The 24,004-nt window shown below is 39.6% G+C and overlaps 1 protein-coding gene across 15 annotated transcripts in view; it reads right to left on the reverse strand.

Annotated features, from left to right (window-relative positions):
• The window catches only part of DNAH14 (dynein axonemal heavy chain 14), a 475,011-nt gene that overhangs the window by 221,672 nt on the left and 229,335 nt on the right, over positions 1 to 24,004 (reverse strand). For 14 of the 15 annotated variants that reach the window (XR_007411998.1, XM_049112476.1, XM_049112477.1 and 11 more), the window contains exons 13-21: positions 20,145 to 20,424; positions 19,671 to 19,716; positions 19,486 to 19,583; positions 16,439 to 16,605; positions 15,369 to 15,713; positions 9,863 to 10,204; positions 5,553 to 5,922; positions 3,515 to 3,705; positions 301 to 546 (exon numbers count right to left, since the gene is read on the reverse strand). Coding sequence is in view for 14 of the 15 variants with exons in the window: in XM_049112476.1 (XP_048968433.1) it covers positions 301 to 546; positions 3,515 to 3,705; positions 5,553 to 5,922; positions 9,863 to 10,204; positions 15,369 to 15,713; positions 16,439 to 16,605; positions 19,486 to 19,583; positions 19,671 to 19,716; positions 20,145 to 20,424 (2,085 nt within the window). In the remaining variant the exon portion in view is untranslated. The remainder of the gene's footprint in view (positions 1 to 300; positions 547 to 3,514; positions 3,706 to 5,552; positions 5,923 to 9,862; positions 10,205 to 15,368; positions 15,714 to 16,438; positions 16,606 to 19,485; positions 19,584 to 19,670; positions 19,717 to 20,144; positions 20,425 to 24,004) is intronic. The other variant, XM_049112482.1, reaches the window with a different exon arrangement.

A 24,004-nucleotide genomic window follows, 5' to 3' on the forward strand; every position in this document is an offset into this window, starting at 1 on the left:
TGGCACTGCTAATAAGTCATGGTTTATAGGGTCATAGTTTTATAATTCATACAAATTTATTTTACCTGCTCAAATTGAACTTTACAACATTTCTTCGTGAACAATTCATGATTCCATAAAAAGTTACTTCTAGTATTTAAGCTACTAACATTCAATCTCATTTCTATTTAAGTATGTGGAATGATTTATGTAAGTATGTGAATGATTAATACAATTCAAAAGGTTGCAAAATGCAAAAAATTCAAGTGATAAATAAAGCTATAAACAATTAACATATTTTCCCCTTGTCATAATATTTACCCTAATGGGCCCAAGAGACGAAGATCCTTTAACTGTTGTAAGTATCATTTGCGACTCTTCTAACTGAGCTAATATGTCGTCTATGGATGAAATGATCAGGATGGACAACGTGTCTGACTGATGAACAACTAAGTGTAATGGGGTTGTATTCCACTGATCAATAATCTTAAATAGCAGTTTCTCCAGAGCAGCTTCATTAGTGGCAGAGGTTGAGATTTCGTTAATTTCATTTTCGTATTGAAACATCTAAAATGAAAACATTATTCTTTTATACTCATCAGATGATTGCAGCACAAGACTTAGGTGAACGTGTACATCACAGGTCCTGGAGACCTGGTCCCAGCTCAGTGATGCCCTGACCCGAGATTGTGGGTCCCAACCTGAACGACACGGCCCTTCTCAGGCTTTATTCATTCTAACCATTTCACGGTCTACACACTCAGTGAAATCTCTCATTGCTATGTGTATCTCCTCTAATTCTAGTTCATATGAAGAACAGCTAACAGCACCTTCTGTACATGTGCAGATGGCTTACCTATTCCAGCTTTCTTTTCTCTGCACTAATGCCCACTGTTTTATCACTCAGTAACATGCTTTTACTTTCTGCAATAATCCTCGAGATACAATTATGAGAGAACATAATCCTAATGGACCCAAGCTTTCCATGGCTTCCCTTTCTGTGTTCTATTGCCATGAGGCTACATGGCTCTCACAACAAATTAAGGGAGTACAGATAGGCCTTTCTAATAATGTCCACTGACTGCCAGTTCCCATAGGACAAGATCCTGATACAAGATCTCCAGGCTCACTCATGGCAACAGAGATACTCGGAGAGCTTCTCATTCCCACATCATAGAATTAACTAGCTGGGCTCATTGCTTTTATCCCTAAAAGAAGAATCTACCACTGTTCCATATGTCTACTCCACAGGGTTAAAGAGTAATGCCTAACCCCTATGTTCTGGTAATGCAGCTCAGGGGACTCAGCAATTACAACTAGTGTTCATCATCTGCCAAAGATGGGTATCAACAGTGGAATTGGTTGACTGCTTATGGCCTTCATTAACAGTTTAGCAAGGAGGCTTGCCTTTTGATACAGACTACCCAGCCAAAAGTAGATAAGGAACATTGAACCATCAAGTTTGCTGAATAAAGAACTTTTTGCTTAATGTTGACATTCTGAAATTGCTAGTAACTAAATCCAGATACTGATAATGTGTAAAGCAAAATTTCAACCAAATGCATTGAGCCCTTTCAAGTCCTTATGGTCAAAGTTTGGGCCTGACAAATGGCCAGATCTCCCAATTAACTTAGTAATGACTAGGAGGCTTCAGATGAACCCAATACCTATAATTGATTATCTGCCTGTATGATAAAGCACCTGTTTTCTAAAGTGAAAAAGATCAACCATGAAGTGACTGTGATTATTTTATGCATATTACTGACCACTTCCTCTTAATTTACTTTGCAACATGCTTTTCACATCATAGGCTTTACAGAGCCTACATAATGTACATAATGTGTTGGACAGAAATGGCTGTCATAGAACATCATAATTTATTCATTTGACACAATCACAAAAGAACTCCTGCCACAGACTGTCCTGGGCAGTCTTGCAGCATGACTGCTGGGTCGATTCTGGGTCGACCCCATGAAATGCATGCTTTCGGAAATGAAGGCTGAGTTTCTGGTCCAAATCCTATCCATCTTGGTACACAGATTATACTAGATAAGTTGTCAAATAAATAGCATGATCACAATCTTCCATGAACTCTTGGCAGCTGATTGCCAGGTATCCCCTCTGACTACTATATCAATCAACCTCAGGAAGAAAGGGCTCCTCTGATTCCTGGCTCCAGTATTTCAAAGGCTGAAGACCTTGTTCATTCTTGTTGAGATGTTGAATTATGTTAATTTGGATCCTCCAAAAGCTGCATGGGAATTCCTTTTTAAACTCTCCATTTACATTAGAAATACAGGGACAGCTTGCTGAAACCTTCTGAGCTACTGTAGTCACCAACCCCAGGAAGGCTACCAGCTGATCCGCTCAAGGCCTGCCTGCCTGCCCTCACTTTTGTTGCTTGCTGCTATGCTAGACTGCCAAACTTCCCCCTTTACCTGACTTGCCCAGGGATGACTCCAATAACCCAAAACTTTGACAAGGAAAATGTCATTGCCATTGTGCTTCATTTCTGGAATGCTGTTTTGAATAAACCTAGCCATTGACATTAAAGCATATGTTCTGAAATAATCTAGATATTTTGCTGTATTCGCTATTGGTACACGGATCAGTCAGGAGGCCCGGTAACGATCCAGGAAAGGATGAGAGATTTAGATGGGGTGAGAAGTGAGAAAGTAAGAGAAGATTTAGATTATTTCATGATTTTTGGCCTAAGCAACTGAAAAACAACGAGATGCCCTTAGCTGATATGGGGAAGGGAGGAAAGAGAATCACCTGGGAGGTGGAGAACCCTAACTGTGAGGTATCTCTGAAACAGCAAAGTGAACATGTGAGTTTAAGTGGAAGACTGAGGCCAGGGCCCGAGATACACAGCAATCAAATTTTAAAGATCAACTAAAGTTGTCTTTTAAAAGTTCTTCTTTTTAAATGCCTTAAAATTTCCCATTTCTTCATTATAATAAATCATTTTGTAGAAAATTATAAAATACTGTCTCTCATTACATTGGATACTATTAACCACAAAGCCTGAAATATAAATGAAGCTTACTGTAGGCTAGGTCTGAAAACAGAACAACTCTTAACCATAAAAATCATGGAATCTATTTTTACAACAAAACTAGAAGGCAAATCAAATAGTTCTTGTGTATTTTAAATAGAGTATCAAGTGATTTGGCAGAGCTATCCTAATATGATCTTAATGTATTTTCATTTTATGTGAAATGAGTAAGTAGTTTGGATGTTTCTGTTCCTGCATCTCTGTAAGAAGTAGCACTGTTAAGTAATAAAACACTAGCTTCATTTGTCACACATGAAAACCACGATCAGTTTCCAAATCACCAGGACAATAGTATAACAAATGGCACGTCATACCTGTAGCTACCCATAACTTCAGCCACCTGACCTCCACCAGCTGTTCCCACCTTCTTAGTCCACAAACCTCTCACTTTTTAAATTCCTATTCCTTGTAGATTTACTGGCTTGCTTAAAATTGGCCCCTCTGGTATTTCAACCTGTTTTTTAAATATTTGTTTACCTTGAGTGCTAGAAGATTCTCTACTGTACAGTTTTTATCAAGAGAAACAGACTTTCCAATAATCTCCTGGAGAGCCTCCCAGTGCCTTGGCTTGAGACAGGGGTTTCCCAGAGCCATGAAAATAGGCAGTTCTTGCTTAAATTCTGTCACTGATTGCTTAAGATGGGTGACTATGTCATTTTTAGGTAAACCTATAAATAGCAATGGGGCAGAAGGTTATGATACATTCATAATATTTTTTTTTAATCAGAAAATGCATCTGCTATTTAGTGTAATTCTCATTTATCAATTAGTTTGCATTAAAACAATGAGTTTTATTAACATCACCCTCCCAGAAGATCGACTATGGATTAAAACAAAGAGAAATAGGGATGCCTGGGTGGCTGAATGGTTGAGCGTCTGCCTTCAGCTCAGGGTGTGATCCAAGGTCCAGGGATTGAGTCCCGCAATGGGCTCCCCACAGGGAGCCTGCTTCTCCTTCTGCCTGTCTCTGCCTCTCTCTGTGTCTCTCATGAATAAATAAATAAAATCTTTTAAAAAGAGAGAGAAAAAAAATAGCTATCAGGACTGGTGATTAAAATTTGAGATCACCTAAGCCAAGTTTTCTTAGAAAATTTGATACTGGGAAAAGCCAACTACCACAGAATTTCCCAGTTTTCTACTGACTAGATATACAGGTGGACAGGTACATGCATATACATTCCAAAGACTGTTACAGGTTTTGGGTTTTAAAATTCTGCTCAGTAAGGAGGAACATCAAGGGGAAGAAAATCTGTCATCATTTCATAAAGAAAAGATTTAACACTGAAATATAAGAAACGTACTTTTACAAATCTTGCCATCAACCAGTACTGGTCTGTCCTCTAGCATTGACAAACCACTGATGTACAGGACTCAAAACCTCTGCAGTTGAAACTTCAAACCTCATAAACTTTTTACTCAACTTGTAAAAGAAAAAGAGAGGAGGCAGAGAAATAGCCAGAGTTGGGGACTCAGAAGAACTGGAGAGGGTGATGGGCACTGAGGGGGGCACTTGACGGGATGAGCACTGGGTGTTATTCTGTATGTTGGCAAATTGAACACCAATTAAAAAAAAAAAAAGAACTGGAGACTACACTGATACACTTGAATATCCAATTTGTACAAATAGGGCTTCTTTTAGAAAGCCATGAATGATAAAATGTTTTTCAAGACCTAGTGAAATAAAAGCACAAAAGAAAAACTATGTTTTTTGTAAGTACATTTTGGCAAATAGCAAGATTTTTTACCTGGGAAACTATGAATATAATATACTTCACACCTCATTCTCTGAAACACAGGACAAAATACTGGGGGAAGATGCCTAGAATGAATGCTACATTGAAGCAGTAAGGCTCTAGGCAATTTGTCCCCCAGCTTTTCTCATTTGTAAACTTTTCCTGATATTATTTCTTATATAACTCAAAAACAAACAAATTAAAATATTTTTCTAGAAAGGAAATTAGAGCTTGAGGTACTTGAGAGAGGTAAGGGAGGAGCTTCAAAAACAAATGCTAGCCTCGTGGAGATGACAGATCTTATATAAGTATTCAAATAGAAACAGCATCTCTATGTTGGCAAGGTTTCAGATTTGAGGATCAGCAGAAAGGAAACCTCTCAAAATGACTTTTTAGCTATTTGCCCCACTGGCCAAAGGAAACTGTAGGTGTAAACAGCAAGGATCTGGGTGAACGCTCTGCAGGTAGGCCTTTGTCATCAAAGCATGTCTGGCCCAAAGAAGAGCCATGATCATAGTGAAGTGTCTGTGGTTCTGCCTAGGGAAACAACTTTTAAAGAATACAAAATATTATTAATTACTTAAAACTGTTTTTGCAAAGTTTGATCTCTTTCTTGCTTCAGGAAACAATTCCTACCCCTACTCTCCTGTACTGCCTCTCCAGCCATTAATGGTCAGGCCTTGGGAACAGGTAAAGAAATAAGGTTGAGGACAAAGATCTTCCTGGCCCAGAGGCCACTTTGCATGTAATCAATAGGTGGGAAACTACAGAAAGACACTTACCTTTTTCTAGGACAGTGATTTTGTGCATCCATTTTGAGACACTTCTCTGTACTGATTCTATATCAATGCTGTGAAGAGTAGTGTTCCTCCATTCCCAGAACAGTGTCCTCCATTCCTCCTGGGCCTCCCACAATAGCTTCCTCAGGGTTAGGTCATATTCAATGTCCGAAACCTCCCCAAGGACAAGCTGTGTGATCTCTTCCATGTTCAGAGAGTGCATGTGAGGCTGGATCTCCTCAAAGCAGTTCTGGTAGCTGGAGTACATTTTAGCCTTATGAGCTAAACTAGCAGTTTCCTCCGTGAGAGTCTGCATCAACTCCATGGCTGTGTCCACGCGGGTGCCAGCACACAACAGAATGGGAGTTCTTATCTAAAGTACAACAGGAAAACATTCTAAGGTATCACAGTATCCAGGACGTAAACGTGTTTTGATAGCATTTCAGCGCATAATTGAAGCCTTAACAACCCTTACTTGCAATCATCTGAAGAGACTGTCTTTAATTTATAATTATGTGTGTTTACTATGATAAATTTTAATTATTATCATCATACATATAATTTGTCAGGTTCCTTCTCTATCTTGGGCTCTGTGGTAACACATTACGTTATCAACTCTGTACAACAATCCTGATAGTCGTATTTTTCACAATTTTTCAAGGAACTTCTAAAGTTACAAATAATTGTCACATCATTAAATGGTTAGGTGGCAGTTTCAGGGTATGGCCTCCAGGGCATCGTACGGACTCCAGAGGCCATTTTCTTTTTCTTATCCTGTTTAACATATTTTTTTTTGGAAGACCATATTTTTTAAAGTAATCTCTACAACCAACGTAGGGTTTGAACTCAAAACCCTGAGATTGAGAGTTACACACTGCTCCACCAAGAAAACCACGTGCACCCCATAACTTTGTACTATTTTTATGGTGCTTGTTACATGCTGCCTTGTTTTAGGGTTTAACTACTGCACATGAAATTGTGGACATTTGGGATCCCTGGGTGGCTCAGCGGTTTGGCACCTGCCTTTGGCCCGGGGTGTGATCCTGGAGACCTGGGATCGAGTCCCACATCGGGCTCCCTGCATGGGGCCTGCTTTTCCCTCTGCCTGTGTCTCTACCTCTCCCTCTCAGTCTGCGTCTCTCATGAATAAAATAAAATCTTTAAAAAAAAATTGTGGACATTTTGCAACAACGACCTCCAAAAAAAGACATAAGTAGAAGTTTGCCCTGATTTATCCCTTATTAGATTATAAATTTCTCAGGATTAAGAATAGTTTCATCTGTTTATTTCTGAATACCTAACAGAACATACAGTTTTTATTAAAAACTTATTGAATAAGTGGATTTCAATCCTATCATCTTACTCTTTTAAAAAGTCCAACCTGTGGAATTGCATGTGACATTATGTTACACGTGGTGTGGCCATGCTGCATAAAACTGATAAATGGTATTCATGATAATGGACAGAGCTTACCATATGATCTGTAAAAGGGATGCTCATATAATGGACACATAATAAAAGTTTTCCTTAGGTTTCTCCCATAATTTCCATTCAATATTTTGTTTGTTGGTGAGTGATCTCTGGGGAAGCTAGTTGGAGAAATGATCTTACTGGCTCATATGCACACAAGTTTCACCAGTCCTATCAGTGGTCCTCCAGTCAAGATCCTCACAAAATGATCTCAGCCATCAGGTATACAAATGAAATTATGTGAAAGGTTACACTGCTGAGGTGAGAAGACAGGGTCCACCTACCCCACCTAGCTCTCCCTGTGGAGCAGCCACCTGAGGAGTTGGAAAGCAGAGAGAAGGCAGGCCCTGGAAGCAGATGAGCAGTAAATGTACCCGTTTCCTTCCCCACACCCAGGCCTCAGCTCAGTGTGGACAATGTGGGCCTGAGCTTCAGCCACATACCCTGAGAGCTCTGGGAGAACTTCCTGCTGCCAACTTAAGGAGCAGCAAAGGTTCTGGCAAGGATTCTCTTGCTCAGGCTCCTGAGGCTTCTCTGTGGCCCACTTGTGTGAAGTCCAAGTTCAGTAAGAACACTACCAGGCCCCCCTGAGTGCTCAGGCTCTGCACCTTGCCTGCACTGAACGCAGGGGGATGTGGGGCTCCTGGGGAGACAGGACTGGCATGGCTCTGGCCCATCTTCAGCAGGAATCCTCTCTTCACCCCTAACCTGGGCCCTTGGAACTGGGCCAGGTCCCAGAGCCTTCACTGCTGTGCAGCCCTGGTGGTCCTCCGACAGCTGTGGACGTTCTCTCCCCTGTTGTCTCATGTTCCAGCCCTCAAGTAGTCCCCAGGTGGTATGACTGCCGGTGGCCTGAAAACCTCAGATGCTGAAACTCCAAGGGAAGGGGACTGTCCTCTCTGCTGTAGTTAGCTGTGCTTCCAGAGAGGGATGACCCCGCAGACTGCTGGCTCTCCTCCCACTGCTGTGCCCACAAGTGTGCACAGTGATGGAAGTGAAAGGCAGAGCATGGTAACCAACCCCAGCTTTCCAACCAGAGCACCGGAAAGAAGAGTGCCAGGAATGTGGGAAGTTCTGGGAAGAGCACAGAGAGAAAGGGACCCCAGAGGATGAGCGCTCTGTGCAACAATTGCATCCCCCACCCTCCCCACCCTGCCAAGCTGCACACACTTGGAGGGATCTAAGACTTGGAGACTCAGCTAACAGACCAGTACCCAGAATGAGACTGAGCACCCCATGGTGCACAGGGGGACACGTCTGAGCAGCCCTTCTGAGGCTGTGACAGCTAAAATGACAATGGGACCGCAGACCAAAGAGCATGGGTTGGGACTTGGGACCCAAACCTGACTAGGTCAGCTGCCTACTAAAACAAAAATACCAACATTCTATGTGGTTTAAATAAGAGACTCCCACAGCCTAATATTTAATCCAAAATACAGAACGTGGAATTATTCAGCATATAAAAAATCAGAAAAACCTCAACTCGCATAGGAAGATTCAACAGACACCAATGCCTCAAAGACACAGATATTAAAATTATCTGACAAAAGATTTAAAGCAGGTGTGATAAAAAAAAAATGCTCTACCAAAAAATGACAAATATTCTTGAAACCAATGGGAAAACAGAAATTCTTAGGAAAGAAAAATGAAAAAATGTAGAGAAGAACCCAATAGAAAGTTTAGAAGTGAAAAACCACAATCAGCAGAGATGAAAGCTTACTGGGCAAGAGGAGGAGGGAGGGGATAGGAGTGGGGGACGGTGTCAGTGACCTGACGACAGACACTCACTCTGCACACCTGAGTCTCTTCCCAGAAGCTGCCCCTGGCCAAGAAGAGCTAAAGTTACCCACTATCACACTCTGCAGAGCCACCCCAGTTCTTGATTCTCACAGCACCTCAAACCCTGTGTGACAAGGGCACAAACCTTCTCCTGCCCCAGCTTCATGCCCCTGGCCTGCCATGTGGTTGCCACCAGCACTTGGCAGTAAACTGCCTATAACACAGACCTCCCTTGCAGGTGGTGTCCAGCCTCGTGCACTCAACACACATAAACTGTGCAAACCAGAAATTTCTGTTTTTGAGTATACATCTCTAGGGTGATGTTAAAGGTTGCCAATGGGGTATGTGCACCAACTGCTTTCAGGACTAATTTGTTTCATCTTCACTGTATTTGTGTGAAATGGTGCCAATCTACTATGTTGATGGAAAAACTGAAAAACCAGTGATTGCAACGAGTCACACTGTGTCTAATCCACTGAGGAACTCCGGCTGTAGTGACTCCATGGGGTGCTAATACCTGGCAGTGTGGGTGAGGGCAGAGAGGCACAGAGGCAAGGCTTCCAGAGCCCTGGCTCTTATTTGTGGTGCCATCTCAAGCAAGTCAGCTGACCTCTCACTTTCTTTAGGCAGATAAAAGTGTAAAAGCACCTAAGAAGGTTACTGACACGAGGGAAGGGCCCAGCAGATGTTGGGGGCTTGTTTTACAGTTTACCCCTCATTAGTGGCTGAAATCACACCTCTTCTTTCCTTCTGGCCCAGACTCAGGCCCACACAGACTTCAGGGTGTGCCTCTTGGATCGGGCACTGGGGCAGGGGTAGGGGTGTGGCGGGGGTAGACGACAACACTTCCTGCAGCTGACTGCTGAATCCTGAGGTCACTGAAAACAGACATGCAATTTCTCTTTCCAGTGAAGCTCACAAATCACCAAGATTCTGTCTGTGGATCCTGGGTTAACAACACTTGTATTAGATCATTGACCTAAAATTCCACAAAAAGCAAATATCTTATGCTTAGGCCTACATGAAGCGAAGATCCAGCTGAGTGTTAAAGAACAAAAACTGACCTTGGCCTTTAGGTTGCTGAGGTCAACTCGCAGACCAGTGATGTGTGCTTCCAAATTGTCTCTGAATCTAGAAATAGATGCATCTTTATTTATTTCACTTAACTTCATAGAAGTTTTTAGTTGCCCAAACCTGATAAGAATAATTTTATATATGGCAATTTGCTCTTCAGAAATCTGGATCTGGTAATAGCGTACAATGGAATACAGCTGAGCAATTGTGGAGTACTCTTTTTCTAATACAGGTATTTTCGAGGAAATTGCATCCAAAAAAGTAAAATGTTCCACAAATTCTTCTATTTCAGTGGGATCAGATTCCAGCTTTCTCAGAGAGGATTCCATTACCTGGGATTATTAACACATCAATGATAATTAAATAATGATTTTTCACTATTTTACACAGCTAATTACTCCCTTAATATCGCTAACTTACATCATTATAATTTCACAAAAAAATGAAGACATCATCTAGACATTCCTTTTTTTTCCTTTTTTTTTTTTTTAAAGATTTTATTTATTTATTCATGAGAGACACACACACAGAAAGAGAGAGAGGCAGAGACACAGGCAGAGGGAGAAGCAGGCTCCATGCAGGGAGCCCGATGTGGGACTCGATCCCAGGACTCCAGGATCAAACCCTGGGCTGAAGGTGGCGCTAAACCACTGAGCCACCCGGGCTGCCCTTTTTTTTTTTTTTTTTTTTTTTTTACATCTAGACATTCTAACTATTGTTTTAATATTGGAGCATTAACATGCTCAAATTCTTTCTATTATTAACAGAGGGAACCTGAATGTACCTTCCACATAAAATAAATGCTACTAAGATATAAAGGAAGTAATATTATGGATAACTTTGCTTCTAAGAAATAAACCAAGAGCTACAGGCTACAGCAAGGGTTTGGCTGCAATGTGAACAATGTAGAATTGCTACCCTGTTTGGGGGCAGTGATGTGCCAGTTTTCTGTACGTGATCTCACTTTGTTCTGATAGCACATTTGCTCATTAAGTGGTATCTTCTCTAGTCTGCACAGGAGCAAACAGTCTCAGAGGCACTCATTAGCTTAAAATCAGAAATGTAGTGAGTTACAGAGCTCTCAACAAACCCAAATCTGATTCCAAATCCTGTTTTTATCTGTTGTAAGTGTATGTACTCATTATATGTATAATATCAATACTTTTCTAAGTGTATGTACATCATTCTATGAAATTTTCAAAGTAATTGCATTTCTATACTCAAATTACAATTTTGCCATATTTTTTTCCTCATGTTTCCAGGGCTCTAAATGAATACTCATGCATCTCTCACAAATAAACTAATAAATCTTTTTAAAAAAATTATGACTCAGAAAGTTTTCTGGAACTAAAAAAACCCTGACCCTTCTAACTGTAGGAATCTGGTTTGCAGTGACTATGTGCCAGAGTGTGTTTAAAAGCTTTGTAATTGGTAACTCATTTAACTCTCATACTTCTCTAGATTAGTCACTAATTCACAGATAAAGAGATTGAGATACAACAACAATAATAATAAGGTAAGTTCTTTCAAATAGTAAAGGGAAAAGGCAGGATTTTTTTTTTTAATCTTTGAAGCCAAATTTACATACAAAAGATGTTAACTCTATATCATAATGAGTTTTAACACATTTATACACAGGCGTAGTTACCTCTGTAATCAATATTTAGGAAACTTTCATTGCCCTAAAAGATGCCTTGTGCCCTATCCCCAACAATCTCCTCTTACCTCTGGCCTCAGAAAACCACTCATCTGTTGTGTATTTGTCATGTTACATATACATGGAATCCTCCAGTAGGTAATCCTATGTGTCTGGCTTCTTTTGGTCAATATATTTTTGTAATCCATCCGAAGTGCATGTGGCACTCACTCATCCCTTCTCATTGCTGAACACTATTCCAAGGCATGAACGCACCGTTTTTTTCCTTATTTGCCTCTCAAGAGGTATCTGGATCATTTACAGGTTTTGGCACTTGCGGGTAAAGCTTCTATGATTATGTGAGCACAAGTTTTTGTGTGAACCTGTTTTTATTTCTTGTAAGTAAATGTTGAATGGGGTTGCTGGTCAAACGGTAAGAGAAAATTTAACTTTACCAGAAATCACCAGTTTTCCAACATGACTGCACGAATTTCACTGTCATCAACATGTGAACATTCTAGTTCCTCCACATCTTCCTCAGAACCTGCTATTGTCAATCTGTTTACTTCTAGCCGTCTAAGCAGGTGAGTCATTTTCACCTCCCTGATGACTGTGGTGGTCAGAATACTCTTATCTATTGGCCATCTTCTTTTGTGAACATATGTTATGTGGTGGCAAACAAAATATTGGGTCACAATGTTGCCTGCAATTTCCTGGGACTGAGCGGATGTGCTAGCCAAAGCTATAGCATTAGGGAAATAGTAGGAAAAATGTGCTGTCCTGCATATTCTGGTTCCAGTGAAATCCTATGAGATGAACTCATGCTAAAACAAGCTAAGCAGAGACTGAAGGAACTACAGCTCGATTAGAAGATTCTTGTCTGCCTTTTGCAGAGCTGACTTGAGGATCATTTAATTCATAGGTCTGCAGAAGTTGAGAGAGCTAACTGCTTTGGTGTTCTAGATTCTGGTGGTGGCTCCAGAGTGACAGCCACAGCAGGAGAGAAGGCTGGGGCCCTTATCTGTAATCAAGCATGGATGGTCACTGCAGAAGCTGTGACAAGAGGGCTGGCAGGAAGCTCCCTGGCAGACACTATGAAGGATGTAGCTTTTCCTCCCAAGTCTATGTTCCAAACAGGACCAGATACGTAACCATACTTTTAGGCCAGATAGTACAGACAGCAGCTAAAAATAAAAACTTCTCAGGCTTCAAAATCATGTCTAGACTTAAGTGTGGAATTAACCAGAAGCAGATAGGAAAAAATTAAGAAGAAAATCCAAGCCTAATAACACTCGTCCTCTGTGACCCCCAGTGGGTCACCCCATACTACACCCCCTGTAGTATGATTCTCAGGCATTGTTTGGCAATGCCTGGCTTGGATGAGGTGGTGGAGAATAACAAATCCAGAGGGTTATCCTACAGGGCCCCATTGGGGGTCACAGACAGAGAGACCTCCCAGAGACTGAGCATTACCAGACTGACCAATGACAGAGCTTACTCTACCCTCAAAGAAGGGAATGCTCAGTACTTTTGTCCAGCAAGATTTGATATTTGCTCTAGACCACCTCAGATAGCTGTTTCCCCATTTTCTTCTTTACAGGGTGGAGGTTTTAATTCTACTTATCCTGTTCCTTCTCCACCATTTTACATTGGGTGAGTAGGGGCTTCTACCCCGTCTTTATTTAGAGTTCACCAGAACACTAAGTGCCATGTCTCATCTGATAGAGTGTGCATGGGGAGCAACACTCACCCCTACTTCTGATGTTTCCATGAGGCAGGCCCCGGCTCGTCTGGCCTTCCTGGTGTCTCTTCCACCTCATGCTCATTTCCTGGGGCAGGTGAAGTGACTCCTGTGATTAGTGAGTTTGGAAGGAGAAAGTAGACAAGCAAAGCCCAGGTACTTCCTCTCAAAAGTCACCTTGTCCTCAGAGCATCTGTGTCCCTCTCTGCTCACTGCTGTACAAGGAAAGGAATTCCCTGGAACCAGGATGTTGATGATGTTTCAGAGCAGCCAGTGTTGAGTGGGTTAGGTCCCTCCCTAACTCTGAGTTTGGGGGAAGGTTAATTTTAAGTAACCAGAAGCCAAACTCTCCAAGGTCCACTTTATTACTAATAAAGGATACACTTTAATCTCTTTTTGCCTTAACCTGTTGTCTTATTTCTCAATCAGCTGAGTACTCAGCTGAATAAGAGTGGTAATACTTATGGGAAGAAGAGTGTCAACAGCCTAAGTGTCAACTGTGGCAGACACAGCAAGTTGTCTGATTTGAAACCCAACTCACCCCATCTTTCACTTGCTTTCTTCTCCTACTGAGGAAGATGAGCTCAACTCAGTCAAGTCCTTCTGCAGCTGGCAGAGGCACCATGACCCAGCTCGGCCAACAGGAGCTGAAGTAGCATTCACCATGCTGCTGCTCCTGCGTCCCTTGTATTTCTGCCGAAAGTGCAAGCACAGTGCCTGTGAGGCAGCAGCTGTCATCAAGGGAAGTGGAGCAGAAAGAATGGAAGGCCTGGCTCCTTGCCTGCATGTCAGCTACCACACCAGCCTGGGTTACCAATACTCAGACGTCTTTGTGCAGGAGACACAGAAATCACTGTTTAACACATTTTTTTTTCTTTTTGTTTTCTGATACTAGTTGGGGAATACAATCCTAAGTAAGATAGTTTTTGTATGTTTTTAGGATTGCTGTGGTTCTAAAGATAATGCATATCTCATTATACACTGCATGTGGTACCTCTCAGCTCATAGACACTTTTCAATCCTCTCTTAAAATCTTTGTAGCATTAAAAGCCTCTAAATGGGGACACCTGGGTGGCTCAGTGGTTTAGCGCAGCCTTTGGCCCAGGGCATGATCCTGGAACTGCCCCAGAGATCAAGTCCCATGTCGGTCTCCCTGCATGGAGCCTGCTTCTCCCTCTGCCTGTGTCTCTGCCTCTCTCTGTGTGTTTCTCTCATGAATAAATAAAATCTTTAAAAAAATTTTTAAATAAAAAATAAAAACTACTAAATGTTTCCTCTTTCCCAAAATACTCTCTTGCTTTCCTCAATCTCTTTGATTGCTCCTTCTCAGATTACTTTGCAGGCTCCTCTTCATCTAGCAACCTCCTAAATGCTGACATTCTTCAGGCTTCTGACATAGGGTTCTTTTCCATCCCACTACCTCCAGAGCAGAGGCACTGTCATGAAGGATGACCTCAAAGACCATTTTTATGCCAGTCACTTCAACACGTGCTTCCAGCGCTGACTCCTTCCTGAAAGCCAGACACACACAGTCGCACATCTATCTGCAGTTTACATAGCTAAGCGAGCACTATGCTCCCTTCCCCTGTGCCATAATAAAAAAGCTAAAAGTATCATTAATTCCTTTTCCTTCCTCCTTACAGTCTACCAATCTCTAAATCCTGTTGATTCTATCTCTTCAAAGCATCTCAAATCCATCTGCTTCTCAGACTCCACACTGTTGCTGCCCTGGTTCAAGCCCTCATCACCTCTCTTCTAGATGCGAGAAACAGCCTTCTTCTCATCCTGTCCCACTATAATCCATTCTTTATGCTGCAGCCAGAGTGGTCCCTACAGAAATGCAAGCTGTATCATGTCATTTCCACATTTATAATATTACAATGATTCCCAAAAGCAGAAAAAAAAGGAAAAAGGAACATGGGGTACCACTTTAGAATTGGTAGATAGAGAGAATGTTTCTTTGAAGAAATGATATCTGATCAAAGAACCAAACAAATGTTAATACATACTAGAGTTTTCTGAGGATAACACTCATGTAGATTTCCTAAGTACATATTTTAAAATAATAATCTAATAATCATAAAGATTCTCATGCAATAGGAATTTTGAAAATACTTACTTCCAGTAGATTTGTATTCTTTCTTTCAATTACAGATCGCAAGAGATCGTGGCTCAGATGTATGACAGTCTCAACATATGGTAAGCATTCTGACTGATAATTAAGACTTAAAACATTGAAAATACCAATGCGTTTCTCAATAGTCATATTAACAATATGTTGAAGATAGTTTCTGAATTTAGCCAGGATAGTTTTAAACTGTGTTGAAGTTAATTCTTCTATCGATGACAGTTTCATACTCATGGCTTTGGCCTTCTGTACCATGGAACAATATTTTATAAACTTAGATATATAAACATTAACTAGGCCCATGGAATTACCAACAACAGTCAGGAGATTGGCAATCTGTAAAAAAAAGTGTTTATGTTAGTCAGACTTGTAAGAGAAACAAGTGTGGGCTGACAGGGTGACAGTTCTGTCAGAACATATACAACAGTTCTCCGTGAAGCACCCACACTATAGAACTATGTTGGAAACCTAAGACTTTAAGAAATTTAGATGGCTTTTAAAATATTTAGTTTTTCTGAAAAGCCTTACTAGGCCATTTACCTTTCTGGTTAGTATGTTGTTTTAAGCCATGTACTACCAGAAACACCAGTCATGTATTCCTGTACTTGTCATCCTGCTTTAGGACATGCTCCGTGCACAGCCTGGCACAAGGGCAGTTCTGTGTACTGTGTGACCTTGCCCAATTCCCAAGACACAGCTACCTGATGAGGCAGACTCTGACCCAGGCAGAGACACTGAGATTCTCTTATGGGTCTGAACAACACCACCCAGATGAAGCATAATGGGGAAGTTGCAGGTCAACAGATTGGCAGGTCAGTATTGCGAGGGAGCCATAAAAGAGAAAGCTCTTTTTTGTAGCAGAAGTTGGAAAAAAACAAAAGAGGTGAGTGGAGCTGAAAGCCCATGAGCAGGACAAATAGGGAGATTCACTGGAAATGACACTTCATTGCAACATGTTAGGATACTTGAATTTTTCAATAAATTCCTTTAACCTAAGAATTTCAGTAGGTTTCTGCTCCTAGAGCCAAATAGTCCCTAAGAGAAATGGTTTTCAAACTTACTTGATTTTGGTAGGTAGGATCCATTTCAAAAAGTATCTGACAATCTGGCCATCTGGCTAGCTTCTTATAGGCAATTCTACTTTCAGCCTTATTAGGTAAATCCATAACTAAAACTGATTCAGTAAAGAGAGACAGGCGAGGATCTTGGCAAAGGGGAATAATCTTGGCTAAAATACATAATTCAAAAGTTAGTATTTTCAGAAGTCCCACTGAAAGCAACACATGAAAGTTACCCATGACATCTAAAACTACTGGACATGGAGGCTAATTTATTATGAGGGCTACAAGTGCTCTATGCTGATAAATGGAATTGAAGACAGGTGTAAATGTTTGGATTTAATTTTATGCAAACAACAGAATCACTCACAGGTCCTGGGTGGTGATGGCCCAAGGCATGGTTAAAATAGAAACTGAGAGAAAATGATTAAGTTGAGAAATAGTTGCAGTGTCTATGCTACGTGGTGTCACGTGGAGAGTATTAAACCAGCACAGAGAGGAGACAGAGGAGACACAGCCTCCAACACCAGTGTGTTTACAGTCTAACTCAAAAACTGCAGGCAAAAACAAACAAGCAAAACAAAACTTCCACCTACACTTCATACATTATGTCAAAATTAACTCAAGATGAATCATATACCTAAATATAAAGCACGAATTTATAAATATTCCAAGAGAAAATACAGGAAGAATCTGTGTGAGTCAAAGAGTTTATAGGTACCTAAGCATAATCCACAACAGGAAAAAAATTAATAAGCCATACTTTATCAGAGTTAAGAAGGTTAGGTCCATGAGAAAGAATGAATAGATAAGGCACAGACTGGGAGAAAATGTTTGCAAATCTTATATCTGATAAAAGACTTGTATCCAGGGTACATCTCACAACTTGAAAATATGGAAACAAACATCTCAATAAAATGAAATAAGCAAAAGATTTGAAGATCTGACCACAAAAAATGCACATAAGCATATACATATAAGCATATGAAAAGATGAACAATGTTAGTCATTAGTGAAATGCAAAACAGAACCACAATGAGGTATCACTATACACCTACTACAATGGCTAAATTTGTAAATCTGACGATTCCAAGTGGTGACAAGGATGAAGAGTGACTAGAACTTTACACATTGTTGGTAGGAAAGCAAATGACACAACCACTCTGCAATTCTCATAAAATTAAACACATACCTACCATATGACCCAGCAATCCTATCCCTGATTATCAACCCAAGAAAAAAGAAAACTTATGTTCATCCAAAAACCTGTATGTGAATGTTTATAGCAATTTTATTCGTAACTGCCTCAAACTGGAAAAACTCGGATGTGAGTGAATAAACAAACCGTGGTGCATCTTGACAACAGAACACAACTCTGCAATGAAAAGGAATCAGGCTATTGCTTCATGCAACAGTATTAATAAATCTGAAAAAAAGCCAGACCCAAAAGCCTACCTATCCACTTATATGACATTCTGGAAAGAATGCCAAATAAATGTTAGAGCAATCAAATATTTAAACATAAAAATGAAGTCATAATAGAATTAGACATAGGAGAATGTTTTTTATGATGTTCACTGGGCAAGCCTGTCTAACTCAGACACCATATCCTGGAGCCTTTTTTTTTTAAATTTTTATTTATTTATGATAGTCATACAGAAAGAGAGAGAGAGAGAGAGGCAGAGACATAGGTAGAGGGAGAAGCAGGCTCCATGCACCGGGAGCCCAACGTGGGATTCGATCCCGGGTCTCCAGGATCGCGCCCTGGGCCAAAGGCAGGCGCTGAACCGCTGCGCCACTCAGGGAGCCCCCTGGAGCCTTTTCTAAAAGGCTCTACACATGTTATGCTATAAAGATTATGTTCTTTGCAGCAGAAATATCACCATAAAATCAAGCCAAACAACCTATTTTTCTTAAAACTCATATTAAAGATTAAGAATTAATTTTCTTAATTCAAAAGAACCACACATCAGTGAAAGACTTGAGACCCATCAGTTTCACTCCTATGCAGTTATTCTGTGAGAAGATCCCATGGGAACCACAAGTTGTGTGGTAGACATTAATGGCATGACAATGTGTAGAAATGAGCATGTTTAACTTTGCACTCATGGTTAAACATATTATTGCACATTAATGTAATGTAATATTATGCAGCCATCTAAATGATGATTTTGAGAGCAAATTCAACAATGTGGAAAATGTCTATAATAGTGATGATAAAATATTTTAAACATAAATTTCACTAATATATGCTTATGAAACTAAAAATGCAAATAGCTGTTGTATAAAGGTGACTGAAATGAGATGATCAAGATGTTTTATTTTTTCTCAGGTAAATATACACACAGACACAATACATGTATATATACATATATGAATATGTACACAGAGCACTGAATCCATATTTATGTAAATAAATAACTGAACAAAGAAATGGATCCACTCATTAATTAGTGGCTAGATCCACAAATTAAAGCTAAAATTAGTGGGCAAAATTTTTAGAAGAAACAAAGATATCTGACCATCTAAAAATATCCCTCCCCAAATTTATTAGTAACAAGAGGAAATTAAAACATTTAAAAAGTTGACAAGGGTCCTGCTGTGTTAAGATCTTTATAAGACTTAGATTATGGAGAAAGGAGCAATTCATTGGTCAGGCTAGTAACAGCCATGTAATTTCAGACTGTATACACATAGCTAGAAAAGAATTAATAAAAATCTGTTTAAGATGGAAACAATATATTTGCTATGCTATCATATATGGCTTATTTAAGTCTCACAAAATTCTGCAGTATATCATTGAAAAAATCCAAACCTTAGGCTGTTTTCCTAATTCCCATCTTCTATGCACTCTGTGGTTATATGTATAAATCCCATATTCTCAAATAATCCCAAGTTCACACCAATTGATCTCAAAGACTGGGAATGTCTGATCTCCTAATATACCATAATGGGTGGCCACATTTCTGGGTATAAGCATCAAATGCCTAAATCTAAAAAAGTACTGTCAAAGATGATAATGTATCTAGCTAAATTTTTAAAATACTTACTTATACATTTTTCAATGTCAGCCACCATATTTTGAATTTTTATTGAAAACTCTAATCTGTTGGGAGCTAAGAAGAGATTTGCAGCAAATTCTGAAAATCTGAGAAAATAAAAGCTTATTTCAGAAAAATACAGTAACTAATATAAATTACAATTACTTGTAATTTAAAAAATGTCTACTACTTACTCATCATACATGTATTTATTCTCAAACTCAGCCATGATTTCTGTATCTGTGAGAATCCATTGAAAAAAAAAAGAGAATAAAACATTGATACTTAAACCAGCTCAATGACCAATTGATATGTGTCAGTGCTTCCCAAACACCAAAGAATAAACTTGAAAGGTCATCTGAAAGATAGTGTTGAGCAGGACACCTCATCCTCAGATCCTAATGGAGTCTGAGAGTCTGAACTATTAACAAGCATCCCAGGTGGTGTTCATCCTCATGAGGTCCTCAGGACCCCACTAGTGAGAAATGGTGTGAGTACTGAGACTACTACACACACCACAAATGATCTAAGTTTATGTGCACTTTGTGCATTCTTAACACTTACTTCCTAGTCACGGATCATATATAAACTACTACAGTTCTCTCTCATTTGTCTTTTCTGGCTGTTAGGACATTTCCTTTCATTCTTAATAGTCTCCTTCATCTTACCTGAAAGAATTCCTTCTAAGTTGTAAAACGTTTTTTTTGGTTTCTTCATTATTGGGAGCAGTTCTTCACTTGAGTGTTTTATGACACAACTGACTTCATTTGTTGATGCCTCATCTTCACACACCTCAGATTCTTCAGAGGACTTGTCAGACTCATCAAATTTCTCTGTGGAATTTCCTGAAGAGTCACTCTCTTCAGGTACACTTAAGTGTACAGTTACTTCAAATATCGGTGCATAGATTTTTCTCAAATCTTCATCCACTTTAATACTATTCAAAACCTAATGAATAGACATGTTAGGGTGATGGTGACAATATGTAACTGAAAGAACGTTCCTTTTAACTTAGGATGATACAGACCTAACTTTTAAATGATCAATAATAACTTCAGTATAACAATAACATTATATTACCATGTAACTGACATTTCCATGTTAAAATCAGTTAATGTAAAACATGACACATAATAATGCAGTAGCACCCTCCAAAGACTGTAAATTAATGCCTTAATGTCAGAGTGACTACATATTAATCATTTGAGAGCTTATTAAAAATACAAATTCTTAGGCCCATCCCCAGAGACTGAGTTAAAAGGTCAGGGGAAAGACCCAAGAATATATATATTTTTTAATTTAAGTATAATTAACACACAATGTTATATTAGTTTCAGGTGTACAATACATCGATTGAGCAATTTTATACCAAGAATTTGAATCATTTAAAAGCTGAGGAGAAAAAAAATTTTTAAATAAAATAAAAGCTGAGGAGAGGGACACCTGGATGGCTCAGCAGTTGAGCATCTGCCTTTGGCTCAGGGTGTGATCCCGGATTCCTGGGATAGAGTCCAACATCGGGCTTTCTGCATGGAGCCTGCTTCTCCCTCTGCCTGTGTCTCTGCCTCTCTCTCTCCATGTCTCTCATGAATAAATAAATAAAATCTTTTAAATATATAAATAAAAGCTGAGGAGATTGTACTGTGCACTATAAGTTAAGAATTATGAATCAGGAATATACTTCAAATCCACTACTATACGTGCTAGTTCTTCACTTTAATGTACATATCCCAATACAGGTATCTATCCCTACTGGAAATAATTGGAGTATTTTATGTGTGAATATCTTTCTTAGACAATATATTTGCTCTTAGGCTCTGTCTACACATGAGTTCTCCACTAACATATGGATCCCTAAGAGCCCCACATAAATCCACTGTTCTGGAGGAACCCAGTGTTTCTTAGAGTGGTAGTTTTAAGTTGCCTGCTAGAACATTGACCATTCATTAACAAATAAAGGCAGTTAACAATATAAGCAAACACCATGAACACCCTGTTAAACTGCTACGGAAAAAGATGGAGTAGATGCTGAAGGTGATATGCAATCCTTAAACATTCCACACAAATAAATATGGAGATTCTGTGGGATGATGAAAAACTACAAAATGGATAGTGCCAATAATGTACCTCATTGTGAATGTACCAGTGCCACTGAATTTTACGTTAAAATGGTAAATTGTATGTTATGTATGGTTTATCACACTAAAGTTCACAGACAATTCCAACAAATATATAATATGTTGTACAGCTTCTTCTGGAAAATAACCTTGAATTCTGGTACTGGCCTCAACCCCTACATACCTTCCTATATTATAGTACATAAATATTTTGCAAAGAATTGTTCTTGAAATATGTATACTATAGTTACTATTTGATATAGTATACTTGGACTTTTTTTTTTTAAAGGAAGTCGGTTCTTTTTAAAAATATTTTATTTATTTATTCATGAGAGACACAGAGAGAGAGAGGCAGAGACACAGGCAGAGGGAGAAGCAGGCTCCATGCAGGGAGCCTGACGTGGGACTCTACCGGGCTGCCCAGTATACTTGGACTTAGACCAAATACTGAAGTATACTTGATACAGCATACTACACTATTTGATACTATTTGATTACTATTTGATTAGTGTTTATCACATCCTAGGCACTATGGTAAATAAGCAACCTTTACCTCAACTTCACAGTAATCCTGGGGTAGAAATTATTACTCTTATTATACATAAAAAGAAGCTGAGACTAGGGAAGCTTCTTTTAATTTGTCAAAGGCTATGTTACCACCATGTGGTAGGGCTGAAGTTTGTTGTGGGGCTTGAAAATCTTTTTGTAATAAATTTTTTGGCTATTTTGTGTGTGTGTGTGTGCCAAAAAGAATGGGTCAGCAAATAGTTTGATTTCCTCAGGATTGTATAAGAGAGAAATAGTTAATCTAAACTCTACAGTACACAATGGGAAATGAGCACCTCCCCCACTTTAGCCCTGCTCTATGAGAGTCAAATCTAGATTTCCAAAATCCTAATGAAAATATTTTCATCTGGTTGCCCGCAGGGACCTCTAACTTAATACATCCCCAAATAAAATAATTATCTTGTGTTTTAAAGATTTTTTATTTGTTTATTTGAGAGAGAGAGAAAGAGACCATGAGCCGGGGGAGGGGCAGAAGGAGAGGGACAAGCAGATTCTCCGCTGAGCACAGAGTCTGATGCCAGTTGACTCCAGGACCCTGGGATCATGACCTAAGCTAAAGGCAAATGCTTAACTGACTGAGCCACCCAGGCACCCTGCTTTCTATCTCTTCTTGGACTGGATGTTAGAATGAGCTCAAAAACTGAGGTGATATCCATGAGTTTATCAAAAATAGGAGAGAACCAAGGTCAGATACTAGAAGGCAAAGTATGAGTGAGATGCTACAGTTAGGGCTGTGGGGCAAGAGTAGAACCAGGGACAGACAGGATTTATGCCAGGATCACAAGGCTGTCTACAGCATTGTAATCATAATGTAATCATATGATTGTATTACATAAGCAAACGTAATCATAAGCAAAGTAGAAAATCAAATTAAGAATTTCTAATACCAAAGGTTAATGGACAGAGATAAAGAGGTAATATTAACAAAGTCTAAAATTAACAAATCAATATCTAGAATACACAAGAAAGCCCCAAATCAGTAAGAAACCCAATAGAAAAAATGTTCAAAGTATCAATATGCAATTCAAAGAAGAAAAATTAAAATAGTTAATAGAGATATGAAACCACATTGGTAAAGAGAAATAGAAACAGTGAGACATCACAGATTATATACTGATTCCCTGACTGGCAAGAATTAAAAAGTCATCAAATATGGAGAAATGCACTGGTAACAGGACTTTAACTTCTATTCTTGCTGGAGACCAAGAGAGTGGTGTTTAAATGAAGTGCCAATCCAATGACCCAGCAATCCATGCCCAAGTCTACACAACACAGAGAAATTTTCAACTAGTCCATAAGAAAACCTGTTCAGAGGCTATTTATCACAGTTTTAGAGGGGAGAGCTGAGTTGTCATACAAGCCACACTATAGGCTCAGCCAACCCCTAAGGAGCACAGGAGCTCAAACAGCCCTTCAGAAGTGTCCAGAATAGAATTGAGATGCCATGTCTTATCACCCTTATAACAACTGTTCATTGCATGGGGGCCACCCCCAAAAAGGGGCATGACCTTGAACAAGGGGTCTGTACTTGAAGCCGTCTCTGAAAAAGACGACAGCTAAAGGCTGTCTGCTAACAGCACTTCCAGCAGCTGGGAAACATGCCCCACACTGTGGGCACTTAGTGGAACATTACTAAGTGATGTTAGTGGGATCTGGACCTAGACTGCCACACATGTGGCACAGGTCTTGAGTGAGGGAATGTACAGATGCAGGATAACAGTGACCCTATACAAACTTTAACATGTATATCCCAGTATTTTTCAAAAAAAATTCACTGTGAACTATGGAGGGTGGATTAAAAAATACACAGAAAAATTAATGCACCAAGATTTATGTTTTCATGA

The sequence above is a fragment of the Canis lupus genome, chromosome 7 (assembly GCF_003254725.2).
Source record: "Canis lupus dingo isolate Sandy chromosome 7, ASM325472v2, whole genome shotgun sequence".
Taxonomy (NCBI): domain Eukaryota; kingdom Metazoa; phylum Chordata; class Mammalia; order Carnivora; family Canidae; genus Canis; species Canis lupus.